At 35.4% G+C, this 23,996-nt stretch overlaps 1 protein-coding gene across 2 annotated transcripts in view; it reads right to left on the reverse strand.

The window, feature by feature from the left end:
* The window catches only part of KLHL1 (kelch like family member 1), a 187,689-nt gene that overhangs the window by 47,833 nt on the left and 115,860 nt on the right, over nt 1-23,996 (reverse strand). For both annotated transcript variants that reach the window (XM_054271674.1, XM_054271673.1), the window contains exon 5: nt 17,388-17,600. In XM_054271674.1, coding sequence (XP_054127649.1) covers nt 17,388-17,600 — 213 coding nt within the window. The remainder of the gene's footprint in view (nt 1-17,387; nt 17,601-23,996) is intronic.

The following is a 23,996-nucleotide window of genomic DNA, read 5'->3' on the forward strand; positions in this document are numbered from 1 at the left end:
CAAATGGATGTCACAAGTCTATTTCTTCATTCGAGAACACACAGTTTTGCAGGGTTTTTTTTTCTTGGAACACAGAGAGAAAAGTAGGTAGTTGATTTTTTAAGGATTTTAAGGCTAGTGTTTCACCAGCCCTTAAGACTACAATCTTACCAATCTTTTACTGAAGGCTTTGAAAAAAACTAAATATTATCTTGTAGGTTGACTTATTTTTAATGGTTTCCAGCACAACACTGAAAGAACCCAGAAGACATCTCTTTGCAGGAGCATCCCTTATTTTTAAAACCAAACAAAAACAATGTTCCCACCTGAAAACCAGCAATGCTCAGTTCATACAGGTAAAAGAATATTCTATTGTGATTCCAAAGAAGGAGGCTGCAAGTTGTAAATGTTGCATTTGATGGACTTGCTGGTAGATACATGTATCTACCATCTTTTGAGACTTTGTAAATGACCATGTAAGTTTTCAAGATCTTGTTGAATTACACAACCTGGGTTAACCTCACAATTGACCTAGCTCTGAGCAGGAGCTGGACTGAGCACTCCTGAGGCCTGCTCCCACCTGAATGGTGCTCTGATTCTGTGATCTCATTGATATCAGGCCAGAAGAGTGCAATGCTCATGCAGATTTTGTGCCATATCTGCCAGACTCATATGGGTATACCAGACGACCTAAGACATCCAAATTAGTGCAGGATTTAATTGCGTATAACGGCATATGTGTACAGTGCAGTAAATTCCTAGATATCATAGAACATTATCTGGGAGACCAAATAATAGTCAGAGAAGCAGCTAAAGGCTAGCAAGCAGAAGAATCTCATTCCTGGAGTCTAAGGATGTCTTCCCACAGACATATATATGCAATCATATGCAAATTGTTTTGCAGTTGCCTAAAGAGAGGAAGCTAGATTCCTTTTAAGAGCTCTCCGCTATTTCATCTGGACTTCAATGGCTGCAGAAGAAGCTTGAATGTCCTTTGTCAATCTGTCAGATTTTGGCAGATAACACGTTTTCTGTAACATCTGAAATATTAACAGCTGGCACATGTAGACAACTGGTGTCTGCTTCTGATTGCAGGCATTAGTCATGAAATGAATTGATGGTTGAAAGAAAGGCAATAGATAGATGTTACAGACTCCAGTATCAACACTGGCTGGGGGATGAACAGCTCAAGACCAGCCCTGCTGAGAAGGGCTTGGGGGTGCTGGGGGGTGAGAGGCTGGACATGACCCAGCCATGGGCACTCACAGCCCAGAGAGCCAAACATGTCCTGGGCTGCATCCAGAGCAGCGTGGGCAGCAGGGACAGGGAGGGGATTCTGCCCCTCTGCTCTGCTCTGACCCCACCTGCAGGGCTGCATCAGCTCTGGGGTCCCAGCACAAGGAGGACATGGACCTGTTGAAGTAAGTCCAGGAGAGAGCCACCAAGATGTTTTGAGGAATGGAACAGCTCTCCTATGAGGAAAGACTGAGAGAATTGGGATTGTTCAGCCTGGAAAAGAGAAGGCTTTGGAGTGACTTAATTGCAGCCTTCCAGTACCTCAAGTGAATTTACAGGAAAAATGAAGATAGACTATTTACAAGAGCATGCAGTGACAGGACTAGGGAAAATGGTTTCAAATTAGAAGAGTAGCTTTAAATTAGATATAAGGAGAAATTTTTTTTCTCTGAGGGTGGTGAGGCACTGGAAGTGGTTGTCCAGAGAAATTGTGGATGCCACACCCCTGGAGGTGCAAAAATGCAGGAGTTGGGAGGAAATGGCTTGTGTCCTCTAACTCAGGGGATGCCTCTTAGGGTCCCCACAGAGGTGTTCAAGGCCAGGCAGAATGGGGCTTTGAGCTACCTGATCTAGTGGAAGGTGCACCTGCCCTTGGTAGGGAGGCTGGAACAAGACGATCTGCAAGGGTCCTGACAACACAAACCACTCTATGATTCTATGACAAAGGTTTTTGTGTATTTGTGTGTGCCTGTTCTGGTTATTATTCAATTAATATTACTAAATAAGAATATTAAAAGTATGTTTATAAACAGGCGTGATAGGCGTATTTCATAACACTAGGTTATTTTTTATCTCATAATCTTAAGATTTTTGGTATATTCTTTTGTGATTTTTCTTTTCCTTTACAGTGTTCAGCACACTGCTCAGTAGACTAGAAAATCAAAGATCGGAAGACAAATCATGTCCAGATTTTAGGTAGGATGACTGCAAAATGATTTCATACACATTTAGGACTACAAAGCCAAACAGAGTACCCTGTCAACATTAACTAAATAGAATACAGGCACAAGAGAGTTAAGAAATCAAATTACCAGTTTTCTCTGCACAAATTTGAGGTAATATTAAGTTACATAGACTTTCTAATGCTTAATGGAATTAATGAAATTGATGACACAGGTTTTTAATGGCAAGCCTATTATATCAGTCAGGATCAAAGTCCAACAATAATATCAGTGATTTCTTTTTAGACCATTACTGCTTTACCCAGAAATGCTTAGGCTCTTAAAGCAAATGTTTATCTTTAAAATCTCTCAACTGAGTTTCCAGGTGTTTCAAATGAAGAAGAAATAATCTGTGAACACTGTTCTGTCCCAAAATTCTGAGACTCAATTCTGAGACTTAATTCACCAACCACAAACAAAAGCCGAATCTCTTTTTCTTTCAGGTTAGAAATTCACCTTAAAAATGAATAGAAAATGGAAAAAAAAAACAGCAGAAAAAAATTCAAATAAAAATTTAAAATTGGACAGAAACATTTGTTCATGTCCCTTAAAAAAAAATTAATCATTCCTTCTATTAAATTTTTTAGAACATGGGCTAAGTTGTGATAAACACTGTATTTCTGAATCTCCTAAAGACTAGAAGTTATGAATAAAAAAAATTAAATTGAAGCTACTATTTAGAAATCAGAAGTTATATAAAGCTGTTTCATGTTGTCTAAATTTCAGTAATCTGTGTCAAAGTTTTTCTACTCCATAGTTATCTTTCCTGATTATGTCACAACAATCAATATATTTTTATTAAATCAGGATGCACTTGATCAGGAAATTCAGTTAATAAGGATGTTTCCCTGGAAACCATATTATGTTCAGCTTGCTATTCCATGTCTATGACATAATTCATCAAGAGAGAATTGTGTCTAATACTAACTGAATATTGCTGGGCTTTGTAATGTGGAAATACACAGAGCTGTAGCTTCTCAAAAGACTACAGTATCAGTGCCAGCATAGTTAACTTTACCATTGCTAGAACGTCTCAGACTAGCAATATCCTGAGAATTTTTTGTCACTTTGTGTCATCATGTTTCTCATTTTTGCCCAATTAAAACCTCCAAAAAGTCCTTCCTTAGACATACTTCCAATGACTTCTAGCACCATGCTGCAGAGAGCAGGCCTGTTCTCGAAGAAGCACACTCAGTTTGAGATCTGGAGTGTAAAGCACTCAAGTACTGCCAAAAGGAAAATGTCTTATGAGAAAAAAGGAGTAGTTGGGTACTGGTTCAGTGAGCGACTGTGGGTGCACCACAGGACTGCACCGATTGCTGCCTGCCTTGCTCTTACCCTCAGCTGCCTCCTTCCTTCCTTCCTTCCTTCCTTCCTTCCTTCCTTCCTTCCTTCCTTCCTTGATGAGCAGCTCTGCGTTTTTCGCTTCCTGGCAGATCTCCCCCAGCCTCTCTGTTATCCCAGTGATTTGCAGCTATGATTGTGGGAATCTGAATACTTGATTTGAATGACCTTAAACAAAGTCGCACAAATTCTACATAATCGATCATCTGAGAGATGGAACTGGTCCCTTTCTACCCTGGGTCATCTAAGATGAAATTCAGCCACCACTAGGGAAACAGTTTCCACCTACCTGGAAAGAAAAAGACCACTTCTTTCCTTTACTCCACTCTTGGGAGACACCACAAGGCAATGGAAGAAGCAAAGAGCTGCCTCACCAAAGATTCTGTACTGACCTTATATTTCTGAAGAGGCAGAGAACACTCCCTGGTTATTTATATAGACCTTTCTATCTTGTAAAAAGTGCAAGGTATGACAATATTCACTCAGTCAAGATGAACTAACCTCAGATTCCACCTTGATTGGTGCCTCAGACACAGTAATTGACCAAAAGGGGAGATGATGAAAGCACCATCAGATTCCTACCACTAAAATGAAAAACCATTGGGTATTTCCTCCAGGACAGATATCAGGGCTATAAAAGTGAACCAATTGAGAAAGTACTCCCTGCATGCCAAAATTAAATACTCAGCACATGCAAAAGTTTTAATCTGTAATCCAAGAGATTGATATTTCCAAAAGAGGGACAGCATCATTCAAAATTATGCATTATGTGGTCTGTATCTGCCTTTGAGTGTTTATTATGATTTAGAATCTTGAATAGTCATTAAAAACATATAATTATTCTGTGCACCACAGATTAGGATTAAATTTCATACCCAAACATATTAATTTTTTCACAGGTAGAAAGCAACTTCCAGTTCTCTAAAAATTATCCCAGTATCTAGATGCATTTTCCCTCTGAAAAACCCTAAAGAGTTCTGTGCCCTTAGAAACTTACATGCCAATGTCACACAGAACAGAGCATTAGAATTAACTTAATAGTATTAATAATTATAACAGAAGAACAAAAAGTTAAAAGTCCTCTAAATGCATTGTGAATAAATGAAATGTGGAATTTCATGGTGCATTTCATTTTAAAAAAGGCCACAACTCTCTTCCTTGATCCAAAACATATCCCAAGTCACTTGACAACCTTGAGTCAGAGAATCACATTACCATATGAAACAAAATCCTAAAGAATTAATGACCTAAAGTTTGCATTTTGAATGTTTTTCAAGAGAGAAGTTCTATTAGCCATCATTGTCCTTTTATGAGTCTTCTTCCACGTACAGATATGTTACAGCTGGTTATTGCTGATGATCACAGTAATGCTGCTGCTAGGAAAGAATACAATTCTGAAATGTAAGATCATGATTGTTCTTTGTACAGATTAAAGTGAAAAGCAAATAAAGGTTTTATATGAGTTTCTGGAAAGAATAAAAATAATGCTTTGAAACTTTCTACAGAAATAGTTGTCAGTATACTTTCAAAGTCTTACCATGCTCAAGCTGCTCAAGATGTTAGGAAATGCTGTGTTTCTATGGACAAAGCTCCAATTTGAAGAAATTTTATCTGTCTAAAGCTGCTAGAGGTCATGATTCCTACATCAAAATATTACCATATGAATACAAGCATTTCTATTGATTAATGTGGTGAAAGGAATATATTTGCTGACATTTTGTGTTTTCTGACTATAAGACAGTTGAAGGAAATGGCTGTAGTATTATTGCAACTGCAAATTTCAACTTAATTAATTGCCATTCTGATTAAAGTTTTATATAAACATACCCATTTTAAGAAAAATCAGACTATTTATGTTTCACTGCAAACATGAAGGAAAAAAAAGTCCCCCAAGAAGCGCTACTTCTTTTTTTACATAAGGAATAAATTCTTAGCTACTTCAATTGGATAGCACTTTTTTTGGTATAAAGACTATTGTTTAATGTATTTGAACTTCTTCATTAAAAACCTTTGAATTTATGGGATAGGCATAATAGTGACATAAGCAATTTCAGTTGAAAATTTCAGTTGAAAATTTACAGCATGTTTCTTACCAATCTGATGGTCTTGCCTGGGATGAGGTTATGAAAATTAATCACAGGTACTGGGGAATAGAATTAAAGTATGGTTTGCTTCTTTCAATATCATATTAATTCTTGCTATTTTGACATTAATTAAATATTCTGCCTAACATTTATTGTTGAAAAGAACTGATTTTAGTAAGAGATCATTATGACTGTCTTGACAATGAAAGGTGTTAATTTACATGCTTACACTAGAAATGTAAGTGATGTCCAGTAGTAATATTATTGACTATTCAGAAAATAATGTAAAAAAAAGTAAAGAAAAGTAAAATCAGCAAGATATTTTAGTCATCAATAATACTTTCAAAAGGAAAAATATACAGGAAATCTTATTTTTATACATACTAAATTAGGTATTCATGAAAAAAATCCTAAGGAAACAGGAGTGAGAAGAGCAGCACATTTGCACTCTTTATGTGAGAAAATATTTGGGACTATTTATTAAGCATATAACATTGTTACAATGTTTAATAATTAAGAGAACAAGAATAAATTTAAAAAGCTTTAAAAGTTCAGACTAAAATTTTTAATTGTCATCATAAACACCATCAAAAATATGGAAAAACTGGGACAGTTCCGTACACAAAAAACCCTTTGCTTTTCATGACAGAAGGTACAACATCAAGAATTGTATAATTGTGAATTTACTGCAAAGACATATATCGCTTAACTCTTTCTTTTAAATTACTATATCTTTAAAGTAAAATGCACTGCAGTCATAGAATTTTCTGCGAATTTTTGCATTCTGAGGTATTATCAATAGTGTCATTTATTATATAGATCCTCATTTGCAATTAGATTTTATATAAAGAAAATGAAAACATTTAAACCATCCCTCAGGCTCCCTTTAGGTTTTAAACAATGAAAAAACTATAAAATTTGTTAACTTTTTTTGGGACTTCTAAACATAGAGAACACAAGGTCTCAAACGGATCCTGTATGTACCTGAAGTTTCAACTCCATTACTATATTCCATTTGATCCATTGGAACCTTTGCAATATTAATAAACAACCTTTTTGTTTTGCTAGAAATTGAATGTATTGAGCTAAATCCAACATAACCATCTGCTTTACTCACTTGACTTGTAATCAGGAGCCTTATACTGAATTTTTTTTAAAAAGTTTATTTCTAATTTTTCATTTGAGGTTTTGTTAGCTTTTAAAACAGTAATTTCAATATTTTGTCTTAGAAAAAGAATAACGAAAAATATCTGCTATTAATAATACCTCAAATTTATCACATCTCATTTTGCTTTCTACCATCTTTTTTCAGCTCATTGAACATTCTGGATCTCTTCTAAATTCTTTTTTTTTCTTATTCATGTTTAATTAATGATTTCAGTAAAGTTTTTTTTAGCGCAGAGATTTCCAGGCATTTTTCTGTAGTACAACAAATATTCAGTATATGAAATTCAATATTTGTCTTGCTTATGGACTGAATTATTCATGATGTGTTAGTCAAGCCAGCTGCTCAACCAACTCAGGAAGAAAGACTACACTAAATCCCTCAGATTTCTGTATTCTCAGACAAAGATTATTTTCTTCTCAGCAATAAGATGCAGCAGACTAAGGATCTTTGGACCAGCTCTTCCTAGAAACATGTGGCTAATCATTTCTTTACAAATAATCTACATCAGGATTTACTGCTTAGACACCACAGACTTTCATTAGTCTCAATGCAAGTCTGTGATCTCTGCATGCATGCAGGTGATAATATATTGCATAGAGATCAGTCACATAGCAGAAATAATGATTAGTCTCAGACTGGAATTTTGGAAAAAAGATCCAATTGTGTTTTCTCTTTGAAATCCGAATTCTGACATCTACTAAGCTTGCATTTTTGATGACCATAGTCACTGGCTGAGAAAATGTGCTCAGTATTAATTTGATTTACAATTCCTTTTCCCCAACACATTAAATATTATTTCATATTCAGAAGAAATTTTAAACTGGCTTTCTACCCTTCAATTATAATCAAGTCCTCCCTATTCCTACCCCACATCAGGGTACAAAATCCAAACAAAAAAATTGAATATAGCATAGTTGAAGTTTGTTTTCCTTAACTTACCATTAGATTACCCTAAAGAATTACCCTAGAGAAACAATCAGCCATGTGCACACACATTCCCTGAGGCTGTACATTTGATGCAGAAATAAAGAAATTGACTTTTTTCCCCCATTCCTCTCAAATAAACTATGTAATGGAATTGGAACATTCACTGGTAGCATTTGTGGCAAGTAATTAAACTGTGGCATTGAAATCACTTTCACAACATTAACTCTTCTCCAAAGCTTATGGTTTAGCAATCTAATTTATTAAAATCTTCAGCATTGTTTTCTATAAGTAAACCCATGTTATCTTTTATGACACTGTTAAAATTTTAACATGATTTATAAATATGCCCACACATTTTTTGGCGCACATACTGACCTTTGTTGAACTCCTTGTACAACCAGGTCTGTCTTTGAAACTGGTACTAATTTGACCAATTGACTTAACTAGATGTATTATTGATTCAAATGTTATTCAGTTTAGGAAAACAGAAATTGTTTTAAACCCTCCCACCCCAGCTTCTGCCTCCAGTGACATCTTTTAAAGACAATTTTATCAACCTATTTCTTTTACAGAGAGGCTGAAATAAGGGGAGCAAAATCTAAGATGCAAGCTTACTACACAATTCTACTGATGCCCACTTCTACACTTTACTTCATCATCGTATGCTTATTCTACAGAAAGTTAAGAAAAATATCTTTATTTCAAGATAAATTGCTTCTTAAAGTAAATATTAAGTTTCTAGATAAAGATAGGTAAGATTAATGTCTTGTAGAGCACCTTGCAGGTTTTCTCCTCTACTCCTTGAGGAAAAAATTTAGCTCATAGTTCTGAAAGCTATGTATATTTTGTCATAGTATTAAAATACTACATAAGAAATAAGAAAATGTCAAATTGCATTCAAAAGGTCAAATTCCATTCAAAAGAAAGTGAAACAAAATTAATAAAATCCCAATCAGATTTAAAATAAGAGAGGGTATAAAAACTACCCCAACAGCAGAAGCAACAAAAAGGTTGGCCTTTGACAAAATGCTGGCTGGTCTCCTTTTGTTTGAAGACAGATGTCTTTATTTGAAGTTCTTTTGAATTGAATTCTTTTTTTTTTTTCCTTCTAAAATGATAAATAAGAGATTAGGTAAAAGCATGACAGATGCTAACAAATGGAATATAAACATTATTCAGTCAACAACAACTAACAGCCCATATTTGAAAATTACTGGCATTTTATTTTTTTACTGTAGTTACCTCTGAACTGCGGTAAGCTGTAGTCTACCAGAATTGATGTAATTTTTATAAAATTCTATTATGAGAATAAGTACAAAGAAATGGAACATAAAAGAAGCATTTTTTCCCGTAAATGCTGTTCTCCTGATTAAAATATGATCTTTAGTATTAGAAGTAGGCAAAAAAGATAAGAAAACAACACAGACAGGGGATTGTATTTAATCACCTTTTCCAGACAGTATATTTAATTTTTAAATGTTACAAATGTTGAATAGGAAGAATTCTTTTAAGATATTCACAATTTCTGAAATGTTGATGACTCAACTAAAAAAACTAGAAAAGGAAATGTGTATTATATTGTGCTTGTCTATTATGCTGAATCAATTTAAGGAATAAGAAAGAAAGCAGAAAAGAACACTACACTACAAAAAATAGGGACTTTACATTATGGAAGGTAAGTCCAAGCCATTTCTTATCCTTCCCTTTTTCCTTCCTTCTTTGTTTAAGAGTGACAGATTTCAATGACATCAACAGCAATAATGGTTTTTGCTTCTAAAACTACCTGTTAACACTTGCTGAAAGCAGTGACTGATCTTTGTCCTAATTAAGTTCAATAAGTTATATTTGCATGATCTCTGCAGGCATGGTTTATGGAACATCAACAATGAGCAATTCATGAGCCTGTCATTGTACTTCCTCTCCCCTGTCCATTTTTGGAGGGGAGGGTAAAGAGACATCCAGCCAGGAGCAACCCACGACAATATGATTGTCAATCTGACAGTCAGTAAGAGAGAAAAAGACATAAACCTGCCAAAAAATGACTGCAGATCATATGACCTTGTAAAAACATAAGCAACAGGCAAAACGTGTCTGCTCAAAATGGAAGACATCATTTTATGTGAATGTAACTCGAGTATGAATGCAACTCATTTAAGAATGGTGCTATTTTAAAGGTCAAGGAAAGATATCCTCTTATTTATATGACCAGAGCTTCTAATTGATTATTTAATAGTCTAATTTATTCATAAATATGTGTTTGCACATGGACACAGTCTATACATTCTAGTGGGGATATGTATGAAACATACTTTAGAAAATTATTGTTCTAAATATTTCACAACACAGAAAAGATTTAAGTGGCACGAGTTTGTATTTTATGACTATTTGAAAATGTGATTTAATTAGTGGAAATCCAGTGTTCCATTGAATAAATTTACCCCAAAATATTTAGCAGTGAACGATAAGCTCAGTATATAATGAGAAACTGAATAAAAAGTCAGGTAAGTTGCCTGTGCGTGATATAAAGAAATAGTATTAAAGAATTATGTTGTCACATTCTTTTATTTGAACAGCACCTTGTGACAGCTTCAAAGCATTTACTGAAACTTTACTGATATTTACTGGTATTTACTAAACTTTACTGACAGTAAAATGCATTTGGAAATTAAGGTCACACATAACTGTGTTGAGCAGTTATCATTTTCACTATTTACAAATGTTCACATGTCATTTATCTACACAAAAAAAAAAATCCCAGCCATATTGACAAGACTTTTGGATAATTTTGGAACTATCTAAAAGACAAAAAAAAATCCTTTGGACTGTATCTTACACACTGAATTGACGTACCATCTTTATTCAGGTAAAGTATCAGCTGACAAGCTACATCCACTGCCAGAGAAGCTGCTATATAAAAGTTAAAAAGCTAGCTTTACTGTATGATCTATATAAGAAAAGTGAAAACATAACAGTGTATCTTGTGTATACTGGCTATACTCAACTAATGTCATTATACAGGCAACTGAAATTTCAAGTCCAAATTTTTATTACATTGATAACTTAAGAGAGGAATATGGAGATCATGCTAGAAGCTTGCCAGAAATTAATTTTTTGAGGGCTGAGAACTTATTAATTCTTAAGGTAATTAATTTATCTTTGTTTTCTTGATATTAACATAAATATTTCTTTAAAAATATTGCTTGGCTTAATTGGCTTAAGCCACTTGCACAAAACTATGCATTTAGCACAATTTGAGATGCCACAGGGTGTCTTAAGAATACACACAGAGCCAGTAAATATAGTAGTGGATTGTTTCTAGAAAAATTGCTTGGAACCAGGCAGCATGATGAACCATGGGACTTCTCAAATCAGCACACAGGTTTGCTCCTTTGTGTTGGGAAGTGCACCAGATCTTCATTGCCTACAGTGAGACCTTAGGAATCTAGCTGATGTGGAGAAGCCTGCACACATAGGTGAACAAGAAACTCACTCATACCTTCAGACTTTTCAGATCCCAGTTGTAATCTCCTGGTATGCAATTATTTAGAAATTATTGAAAGAATTTACAAAATGTTGCAGAGGCTGACAAAGTTTACAGACACCCTTAGGATTTACCCCCAACCTGTACGTAGGAACCAACCTTAAAGCCTAGAACTCAGGTGTGAGTTCTTATCAGCTGCACTTGTTTAGTGACACTGGAGACAGAGAACTGTGGAAGCTTCTCATTTCCCACTATCAGTCACACTGCTCTCAAAGACAAATTTAAAGAAGGACTGACATAGAATGATACCCTCCATTTTTGCTAAGCAAAGGGACCTTCAATTGTTTTCTCTAGCTCAATATATGTTGAAAAGGTCAAAACTTAAAGAACCTGTCTGACAACTGCTTGGTTAATTGGGTTTTTTTAGTAGCACAAAGAAATACTTCTTTGCCAAATGCCAGCTGAGTTGTGGAAAGAATTTATAAGTTTACATAATCATGTTAGTTATCTAAGCTGAGATTTAAAGGGTTTCTACTCAATTACTACATGCAAATTCATATGCATTTTTAAGATAATGTACAGTCAGATGTAATGTGTGATTCTAAGGGGATTTTAGAGGCTCAGTTTCTTACAGTTTACCTACAGCATCACTGTAGAAATAAGAGAACTCATGTGGATCTGTTCACTTTCTCTCCAGTGGCTTACACGGCATTTAAGTACTTCATTTTATAAGGACTGCATTGTTTCTGCTTCTGGGCAAGAAATCTAATTTAGATACCTATAACAGATTCACTGGATCTGAGCCACAGTGTATTTAATACCCAAAGACTATGCATTATCCTACTGATGTGATTTGCAAGCCTCTGAAAATGATATTATTAAAAGTGTTATAGAGGAAAAGACAATAATATCTCTGCTTTATGCTATTTTTTAACTTTCCTAGTTAAATCAGTGATCTACTGTTACAGGCAGATGCAAATAACAGCCTTTATAAACCCAGTACACCGGTGGAATACAAATTAGCTTTAACTTAAGCATTTCTATAAGGAAATATTTGTACTCTTTTGATCATGCACATCTTCACTTACAAACACTAAACATCCTCATCTTTACTGTCATGCTATTCTAGATAGTATTATGTTAACTTCTCTTGCTTGCAAATTTCTTCAGCAGCCCAGGTATCATTAGCAACTTCTCACACTCTTAAAAAACACCATAAAAATAATGTTTTGCCCAACATTCTTGGCTGCACACATTCTTGGCTCATGCTGCAGAGTCAACATTAACAGATGCATTACACTGTGTACTGACAAAAAGCAGAAACCAGGTTTTTGTCTCAGTAAATGAGGTTACATCATTAGTAATCAAAACAGACAGAGGCTCAACTATGCTGCTGCATTGCATTGGATGTTTCATGGTACAGCTTGAGTCAGAGAACAGGTGATTCAAACATAGAATAAATTATTGTATTTTGGGAAAGATGGAGAGAAAGAAAAGGAGAGTTTAGTGTCATAGATATAATCTCTTCTGTGCAATTTGCCTTCATGGTCAGAAGTTAATGTTTCAGCTTCACCTGCAGACAAGGTTAGACTTTTGTCTACGCACAATTAGTGAGGATTTAGATGAACTGTTTTGCTCCCTGAGGGGTGGGAATGGCAATAACTATATCACATGTCATCAGAGAACTAGGTAAGAACACCTTCAACTGTACTAATCATACTTTATTGTATACATCTTTCCACAACTACAGGTTTTCACTTCTAAGAAAAGGGTTCCTAACCACATTCTACTATAAAAGAATTAAATAAATTCCTATGTATATTTGCATATCCATGCATATATGTATGTGTAGTCTACATTCATGCACTAATAGATGCTGTGGGGCACCCAGCCAGAAAGCAGCTTGGCAGAACAAGAGCCAGCCCTGTGCCCTTGCCTCAGAAGGCAGGTGATATCTGGAGCTGCATTACACAAAGTATTGTCAGTAAGTCAAGGAGAATGATTCTTCCCCTAGAGTGAGCACTGGAGAGGCCAAATGAGGAGAGCTGTGTCCAATGTTACACTCCTCAGTACAAGAGAGACATACAATGAAGGCTCACAAAGATGATGAAGGCACTGGAGCACTTCTCCTATAAAGGAATGCTGAGAGAGCTGGGTCAGCTTATCCCAGAAAAGAGGAGCCTTTGAGAAATCTTATTAATGTAAGAATCATAAATACCTGAAGAGAAGGTGCATAAAGGAGAGATGCAGACTTTTTTCAGTGGTGCCCGGAGGATGAGAGTCAATGGGCACAAATTGAAACACAGGAGGCTTCCTCTGAACATCAGGAAACACTTTAGTACTGTTAGGGTGACTGAGCACTGGCAGAATCCTTGGAATTATTTAAAACTGTTTGGACAGAGTGCTGTGCAAATGGCTCTAGGTTTTCTCTGCTTGAGCAGAAGTTTTGGAACAGAGGTTATTCAGAGGTTCCTTCCACCCTCAGGCATTCTGTCTTTTGATTCTGTGATTGTGTATATGTTTATCACATAATGTAAAAAAATACACACACACACCCCTTTAAATACATTATCTGTACTGTTTCTGTATTGTTTTACATGTACTAATTTTGTTAGGGTTTTTTAACATTAATGGGTTTTATTTAAAATGCATTCAAAAATTGAAAATTGAGGACAACAGTGGCACCATTCAGGCACAAAAGTAACTTCTTATACTTTTTTGAAGAACTGAAAAAAGGTCCACTTAAATACAGTTTTTGCTTGTTTCTTAATTGGCTTGTTAATTTACTCTCTGTAAAAAATGCTATAAAAAGTCACAGGAAAAATATTTTATAAGCTTGAATTAACAATTCAAAAAATGATCTAAAATACTTCAGCATTAATAAGGTATAAGGATGCCACCACATTTTTACTCTCCCCAAACCCCTTAAGAATAAAAATGAGCATAAATTATGTTTTCTGTACAGATGAACATTAAATATCTGGAACATCAATTGAAAAGTGTTCTTATTATATTATCTATTATATAATATTGCCTCTTACATATATTATTACCTATTATAACATGAAATAAGTCCTTATGTTGGGCAAGCCACCAGTCTTTCTTTTTTGACTTGAAGGAAGAGATAAGAACCATTTTAGTTTAGAAGATGGTTCCAAGAAAATCAAAGAAGCAAAAAAGTTTCTATGGCAACATTGCAGGTTCTATTATTTAATTTTCAGCTTCATGATAGTTTCCTTTTAACAAGTTAACACTGGCTTGCCTTCTCCTAAATTTATCTACTGGATTATGAATTACAATGTTTAATATTGTACTGCTTAAGTCTGACTACATTGCCAATACAATTACTGCACCTTGAGAGTGAAATGAGGTATCATGGAAACTCAGACTATAAATTTAAACCTTCATTTTAAGTAGATCTCAGTACAATCTTTCCAGTCTGTCAATAACTTCTGTAGTCTTTGACTTCCTCTTTTTAAAGTGAATTTAAAAGTAAGGAATGAAAGTAGTTGTTGTTTTTTTTCCCAAAGGTCCAATGATGAGCTGCTAATTTTGACCTGGCTTCTTTCCAGAGAAATCTTCAGTTAATTTTCAGTGCAATGAAAATGACAGAGGGTGTTATTTGATACATATTTAAGTATAAACCAAAACAGAGAAAAAAAAAAAAACAACAAACCCTTTTGGTAATAAAAAAGTAAAATTTCACTTTCAGTTCTCAATAATTTTTTGTTGAAATTCTGTTATGTCTTAATTCTAATTTTGAAAAAGACCTTACTCTTTTAGCATTGCAGTTGATATATTTATGATGCAGTTCTCAATTACAGAGCAGCACCAGTGTATAAGACTCAATTTCTAGATTAAATTGAACAGAAAGTTCAAGAGAATTGCTGGTATTTCACTGTAAAATATTTATTTCTAAATTTCTTCATAAAGAGTTCTTAAACCTTTTTCTTTTCATGTACCCAGCTCCCTAGTCACCTACCTCCTTGCTACATAAATGCAGCTCAGCAATAGCCAAAACGTGTTACCTGCACTGTGTAAGAGACTGAAATGGTTGATGGCTTAAACATTGCTAAAATCATTGGAGGACTTTTGCCCACTGTAGAAAACTGCAAAGATCCAGCTGTTCATCTGTGGCCATCAAAACCCACATCTCCCTAAATATGCCTACTAACTGGAATTTGGACTGTGAGGGGAACTTGAGATGAGATAAAGGGGGCACCCCAGAAGTGATGCTGGAAGAGAGATTGGAATGCTGATGGCTCAAACAATCAGGGACAAGCTGCTGATGTACAAAGTAACCTCCCAGGTGTAGTGGGAGAGCACACCTGACACCTCAGGCTACAGCCGGTGGTGAACCAGATAAGGACAGAGGCAAATCCTGGGAGGAGCACTGCTGCCTCTTTGTCCTTACTCAAGGGACTCAGCTGTGATAACTCCCTTTTGGGGAAGTACTGGGGCATTCACGTGTAGCCTGAAGGTATCAATTTCTGCTGATGAGCCATAATGGGTCTTAAGGGACTCAAATTCATTGATGTAATAGGCATCTGTACCTTAGAAGGTGTCAAAAACTCCAGAAGCGTCCCATGATCCACATTACCTCATCCAGCTGAAATTCCCCACTCCAAGAGAGGTACCTGGGCTTTCCTACCTGAACTGAATATAAACCAAATAGCTTTCCTGTGCTGTGGATTTCATTGGGATTTCCTCCATCACCTGGTGACCAAGTCTGAAGCTGTCACTTTGACCAAGATGGTGACCATCACTTCAACATCAAAGTTGCCCCAAACAAGTCTTGTCTTGAGACCTGTGGGTGGTAAGGTCTTTCTAATCTTATGCCTTCCTTCTCTTTCTTAAACATTTTCTTAAGTGATATTTCTATGCTTTTATATTGCAACTAGTTATATACCTATTTTTCTGTGCAATCACATTGTTCTACAATAAAGCCTACATGTGTGTGTTTAAAAACAACAGTTATTCAGAGTTGTTTCACTCCCCAAGGGATCTATTAACAGGATGGGTTACTCTCACCTTCTGTTTCATCAATAAGTGTAAAATACAGCACATTATCAGCTGTCATGAAGAAAGTTCACTCCAGCCAGGCCCAGTACACTAACTGAAAGGAGAACTGAGTGTATGGAATTATGGAAAAGAATTGCTACTTTGTTCTCTGGGAAAAGAAAAAAGAAAAAAAAAAAAAGGAACTGAAGCATGGAGATACAAATGACTGCCAATGGTCAGCTAGGTAACTAGGCTGCAGGCTGCTCACTCACTCAAATAAGGGCTTCTGCCAACACTGGATTTAGTGATCTGGTCTAGCTAATTCAGGAAAACCTTCAATGAAGAAGGTCACTTGGCCCTTGAAAAAACTGCTGCACTTGTTCACTGCATTCCAAGTGATTCCTCCCCAAGCTAATGTCCAACCTGAACTGTCCATGCTACAAGTTAGTTTGTCTCTTACACTTTAGGATGTGCTCAGGAATGTGGTTCCATGATCTTACCTTCAGGTCTTAAGCTGCTATTAGGTCATTGCTTAGCCTCCTTTTTGCTAGTTTGAACAAGCCCACTTCTGCTTCTTCTTTCTAGACATGCCATCTTGGTAGCCCACCCCTGAATCTTCTCCAATTTGTTCCTATGCCTTTCAAATCATGGGGTACAAATTTGGAAACCATTGTGTAGGTGCAACCTTAGCAGCACCAGGTATTATGGGAATAATAACTTCATATTGCCTGGTGACAGAATTTTTTGTGTTGTAAAACAATACTGAGTTTTCTTAACTCATACTGATGACTCATCCTTAGCCTGGCATCTGTATAAATCCCATGTGTTTGGGGTTTTTATTGTTGGTTTGTTTGTTCTGTTTTGTTGGTTTTTCTGAGAATATTTATTATTCTACCTGTTTTTTCTTAGCATGTTAAAAAATCTGCAGTTACTCCTCTTCAGTTTCACAACTCTGCTGTTCTCGTGAAAGTATTGGTCCAATCCTCAAGTTTATTGAGATCACCTTGTGTAAAAGGTTGCCACTAATTTTTTTCTGATTCTGAACAGGTTTGTTTTTAAACACACAGAGTATTCAGAAGCTGCAGATTACAAACTGAGAGTTTTCACAAGGACACAATAACGTTCTTGTTGTTATTATGATCATGGTTACATAATTTTAAAAATACCTGAGGTGGAAGGAGTGGTAATCTGATATAAGCAAGCAGCATACTTAGGTCATTGCATCGCCTCTGCATATCATATTTCACCCACATCATTAAGGCATGGAAAATGGTCTCTTCATCAGGAACATTCACATCATCACTGGCAAGAAGTTTATGGAGTTCTTCCGCAGGTAGAAGTAAAAATTCTTGATTTCTTATAACTTCCATTATATTCTCCTGAGAAAAGAAAAATATTTCAGATTCAGTAATACTAGAAGAAAATTAAAAACCATATTAAAGCTAATAAACCATAGGATTAGTCAATATCTGCCATACCCACATATGGGTATGTTTTGCCATATCCTTGCAGCTCATGAGAACAACAAAACATAAATTATTAGAGTTCAACAGCTATACTTGCAATTAATATATAAATATATTTCAAAAACAATATGAGGATTATATGAAAATATCATAATTAAAAATGGTCAGAATTAGTAAAGGCTATTGTTTGAAATTTTTATAAACTCAGTTGTAATTGAGTTTATATTGTAAGTCTTAACATAGTCATACTATGAGTATGTAATATATAAAGTAAGTCTTTACATACTCATACTACATTTTCCTGGATATCTTCACTGTCTTTCTTTCACTATTTCTTAAATAGCTTGTCAGTCATGTAGTTGTATTATGAATATCTAGATTTCTGTCTACACATATCACAAGGCTGAGGGGAACATCAAGATAATCAATTACAGATTATTTTTTGGCATTGTTCAGAAGAGATTTTTAATATCTAGTTATCATGCAAATAGTTTACAGCAATAAAGATCTCACAGTATTGAAAACTATTGTTGTGGTTTAGGAACTGTTAGTTCCTGAAACAAACTGCCCTAGTTCAGTGCCCCCACTGAGACTCTCCAAATCATTGACACTTTCTTGCTCTCCTGCTTCTCCCCTCACCCTTCCACACTGCAGTGGGCTGGAGAGGAAAATTGGAGGCATAAAAGTTAAAGCTCATTGGTTGAGATAGGAACTATTTGCAGGAAACAGCAATGAGGTAAGGAAACAAGGAGTAACAGGAACCATACTAATGACAGATACAAGAAAAGAAACGATTCCCACAGAAGCACAGCCCTCACACCCACTCCCCCCATCCCCAACAGACAACACCAGATGGATCCCTCTGTCGCATTTACTCGACCAGAAAGAATCCCTGGAAGAGACCTTTCTCCTCCCTTCCATCAATGACATCAGGTTTTGCAGACTAACCTCTGTGTCCTAGTTATGCCTCACTCCTGGCTACTTCAAAAAAAATTGGACAGAATCAGGACAAATAAAAATAGTAATAACTAAAAACCTTTAAATAAAACCCCTATAAACTACATTAAAAACCTAAAACCAAACAAAAAAACAACAAACAAGCCCTCAAAAAAAGTATTGCATTTAGTTGTCTGAATCCTAAGGACTGAATTAAACCCTCCTGAACTTCCTACTCTACATCAAAAGGACACAGTAGAATCATAATTCTACAGATATGTTTTCTCCAAATATTTCTTTTAGGGTGTTTTATCTCCATGGAGAAATTGTGTTTTCATATTCTCAATTTATAGACAGAAAGAAAGTGAAGTAATTGAAGACTGGAGGTGCAAAAAAAAAACCAAACTAACTAAATTTTTATGTAAACTGAAAATGCAAAAAGCAGTATTGGGAACAGTAAGTTGCAACATCTAATTTATGAAAAATTATAATTAATTTTGTTATGCTGTTTTGGATAGAATTTTTAAGATGAGAAGTGGGAAAGAATGACAAAACATCAGTCAAGGAGGACTTAAATGTAAGAACATCAAAACTGAGGGAAATGGATTATTCCACTGTTGTACCCTCTAAATTCAGTTTTTAGCATATCAAAATCCAACCAATGTTGTCTATTGTGTCTCAGCCAGGGGAAAGACTGACTGGTCATCAAAACCGAAATAGAAGACATTAAAACAAAATCAAGAAAATAATATGCAAGACTTACAACAACAGAAGTATACTCGGACTCTAGTATGTCACATGCTGTCCTTCCCTGACTTATTCAATAAAAGGAAACTCTTATTTTAATTCTCCAAATTCATACTTTTTGAAATGTACTGTTTAAACATATTTATTAAAAATTAACTGCATATTATTTTAGATATGGCAGCAGAAATGAATATTGCAGACAGAGACATGACAAAATCATGAGATAGAAGTTTCTTGAAATTTGTAATGTAATTACAGATAAAATACATAAGCACAGATAGAATAAATTTGACAAAGTTGAAAATTATGTTTATGATTATAACTGTGAATTGTTTGATATGTACAACTTAACTCAATGTGTTGCTTTTTAACTCAACATATATAGGATGCTGACACAACAGAAAATGAAAGATGTAAATGTGGTCATGACCTAGATTGACCATACTGTTATGCTACCTTAACATAATTGATAATTGGATCAAAACATGACTCAACTATTTTTAAAATTGCTACATTAAATGTCAATAGGTCCCTAAAAATGTAGGTTTTTCTGGAATGAGGTTTTAAACCATTACCTCGTGATAAAGTTTAAATTGTGTGTCTAGAGCATTTTAGAATAGCTTGGAAATGTAAGGGAACTAGTTTGCAGGGAGGCACTTAACCACAAGCTGGCTTAATTCATTTTAATTAAAAAGTCATAAAACTCACAAGATTTCATTGCACTTCTCCATAAAATCATTTATAAGACAAAGTTTAATTAAGCCTGGTTCAACTGACATTAAATCCCATTATAAAAAAAAAGAAATAACTCTACCTCTTAATAGGAACCAACATCAAACTTTGCAATAGCATAATTATCCAAAGACCTAATACTATAGAGTAGAATTGTGATGGTGGAACATTTCATGAACCCACAGAACTTAATTTATTAAGAGTAGAATTCCAAGCAGGAGTTTTAACTTCAGAACAATAATTTTAGATTTGATAAGGGTTTCTTTTGGTCATCTTAAATTGTATTTTATCAGCATACATGCTTAAAGAGAACTTATTCCAGTCTCTGTACTGATTGCAGAATCAAACAAAGTTTTCAGACAAAACATATAAGCTCAAATCTCTTTTTCTAAACATCTGGACTTACATGAATTTCATGTTAGGTGGGCATGAGTATTTCAGACAATAAAAATATAGATTATGTTTTATATCTATAATATGCCATATATATTATAAATATACCATATGTATTCTTATATATAATATAAATGTAATATATATAATTCTGATTTATATATAGAATCCAGGTTTTGATCTTCCGACGTAAAAACTCTTTCCTTCAACTTATTAGCATTTCCTGAACTGACTAATGAATTTTAAATCTTCCTAGATAATATTTTAACTCCTTGAGGTTTGTTTCATCTGGAGCAGCAAAGCATATTTCAATGGCTAGCTGTTCTACCACAAAAATTTCTCATATGCTCATTGTGGGAAAATATCCTTTTTTTTTATATATGACTAGTCTTCTTTTTTGCACTTAAGGGAAGAGGATTCAACAGATATATGTAATATCTTTTCAGGATATATTAAATAAATTTTAAATTCCCCTGATATTAAGATGCAAGGTAGGAATTGAGGTACACAGTTATGCAATCACAGACTCATTACAGATGGAAAAGACCTAAGGTCAGCTAGTTCAATCTTTAATCAAACACTGCCATCTTCGCCACTAAAACATGTCCCAGGTTCTATCCCCAGGTCCCATCCCCGAATCTAGATGTTTTTTGAATACTTCCCGGGAAGGTGATTCCACACTATGATCACCCCTTCAGTGAAGAAATTTTTCCTAATATCCAACGGCATTTTCCCTTGGCACAAGTGGAGGCCATTTCCTCTCATCCTGCTCTAGTGAAGTGCTCTCAGGAATGCCTAGGGCTTCATGGGAAGATAAACCTTTATTATGGGAACCAGGGTACTGAACCTTTAAGCATGCCAAAGATTATGTGACAGAGTTGGATGAGCGTCCAGGACCTGTAATTTTTGACTCTAACACTTTAAGAGGCTTTGTGGATAGGTCTTCACCATCTCATAAGTCTTATAAGATGCACTGGATCTGCTCTGCATGCATCATTCACGTAGCCTTTCCATGTTTTAATTAAGTGGAGTAGTAGATTGCTATTTTTAATTCAGAAAATGTAACTTAGAGTAGAAAGTATGACAGTCTCTGAACCCACCTGGACAAAGCTGTGTCACTTGATTGCTCTTCCACTTTCTAAAAATGACTATGCAGTAACCATTGCTGTGGGGCTATAGCATTTCAATGGCAGAGCTGCTTCACTTTTAAACCTTTTCAGCAGTACACAAGGTTAGCCTTAAATAAGCATAAAATATTAGAACAGCAGAGCCATGTAAACAAAACATATCTATGTTTAATGGTAGACAGGCAATCGCCCAAGTGTCTAGTAGATTGTGCATCATAGGAACATTAAGGCGCTAATAAAATTAAACTATTACCAAATGGAATTTAATGCCATATATCTTTATAATGATGACACCAACACAATTAAATTAGATTTTTTTTTTTAATCTTAACTTGTAATGATTATTATTCCACATGGAATCAAATTATCTTGCAAAAGCTAGTTTTCATTGATGGTTATGTCATTGATTTCACTAATCAGCATGTATCAGCTATAATTAAGAACCTGAAAAATATTAAATCATTTCATTTGACAAAGAATGTCATATTCTGAGAGTGCTATTCAGAACCTGTTACATCAGAGTTACCAAGGAAGTAAAATGCTCAGTGGTGTTTTGGTTTTGGGTGTAGGTATCTTATTTAAAATGTTTTATATTTTTGTGATTTGGATGCTGTGACCTTAACAATTAAAAAATTAAAATCACATCAACTCATGCCAAAAAATAGATATCCATATACTAGGCTTTCATTTATTACATACCTAATGTCTATAATATTTTAAGCTCATATTACTTTCAGTTTAGAACTTAAGTTTTCATGAGAATATTTAAATAAATGAATAAATAGTGCATCTGATTTTAATATTAAATCATACTGGCAGTATACCTTCTGAAGTGATAAGACATGAAAGAAAATTTTGATTTTGGTCAATTCCCAAGTTATTTCGGTCTGGAATTATTGCTGCTGTGCTACACTGAATTCACATCTCTTGTTCTTATGCCACATTTTCTCTATCAGGTGTGTTTCATATAAGACTACACCTCCTTTAAAATATTGTGTAACTTCTCCCCTAAGGAGAATGGACTTTTCAGTCCATTATGAACTCCCATTAGACAAAGGACCAGTACTTATTAATATGCTTATGGTCTGGCTCTCTAGCCAAATCCCAGATTCCATCTGGAAACCTGAATCTGGGATCCTGAATCTCTAACCAAATCTCGGACTTCATCTGAGAGTGAGCTCCATCTGACCTATGTAATCCAAAGAGCTATGTTTCTTCCAGCACCAGATGCCAGCCTGGTATCATCACTACAAAAGCGGTGTGAAGGATGAGTTTGTTCAAACGACAGTGGAAAGAGATCTTATGTACCTGTGTAACCTCCTCCTTCAACTCTGCCAGTGGGAAGAGAGATAACCAAGTGCTGTGTTTGGGGAGAGGAGACAGCAAGTTAAGGATAGAAGAGACTGTGACTATGGGTGCAATCTCATACAGCACACTGAAATCTTAATAAGTTAGACTTTCACAATCTAAAAAATTTCTTTTTTACTTGCATCTTCTGATTTAATTAAAAAAATTAATAATAGTAGAGTTTAGGGTATGAGGCTGCAGAATTAGCCACATTATAGTCTAATTCATTGTGAATATGATATGGCATTCTGGGATTTCACACTCTAAGGATAGCTCACAATCAGTTGCTCATAGACATTAGCTGATATGCTGGTTTATTATGATAAACTGTCTGAAACTTTCACGCTATGTCAGAATGATTAACATTTTTTTCCTGTATTGGTGAAGGATATTGTCTCACACCCTGCATATATTCTTTTTCACATCCAAGAAGATTCAAGAAGCCTAAACCTGTACACAAAACAGGTACAATTTGCTAGATGGATGAGGACATGTACAAATCTTGCTCCCCCTGACATAAAAAATCTTCCAACACTATCCTGGAAGGTCCTGCATCCTACAAACCCTGGAACTTCTTGGGATTAGGTCTTAATGTATGCATGACATTTTCTTCTTACCATGGTATCTAGGAAAACCAAAACTCTAGCAGCCTGTAAACCAATTCATTATTAATTACTTCATCTTCCTTCCTTCCTTCCTTCCTTCCTTCCTTCCTTCCTTCCTTCCTTCCTTCCGCCACTTCCTTCCTTCCTTCCTTCCGCCACTTCCTTCCGCCACTTCCTTCCTTCCTTCCGCCACTTACTTCCTTCCTTCCTTCCTTCCGCCACTTCCTTCCGCCACTTCCTTCCTTCCTTCCTTCCGCCACTTCCTTCCTTCCTTCCTTCCTTCCGCCACTTCCTTCCGCCACTTCCTTCCGCCACTTCCTTCCGCCACTTCCTTCCTTCCGCCACTTCCTTCCGCCACTTCCTTCCACCACTTCCTTCCGCCACTTCCTTCCTTCCGCCACTTCCTTCCTTCCGCCACTTCC

Source organism: Melozone crissalis, unplaced genomic scaffold (assembly GCF_028551555.1).
Source record: "Melozone crissalis strain CALT ecotype California unplaced genomic scaffold, PUWL_Pcris_2 ptg000013l_1, whole genome shotgun sequence".
Taxonomy (NCBI): Eukaryota; Metazoa; Chordata; class Aves; order Passeriformes; family Passerellidae; genus Melozone; species Melozone crissalis.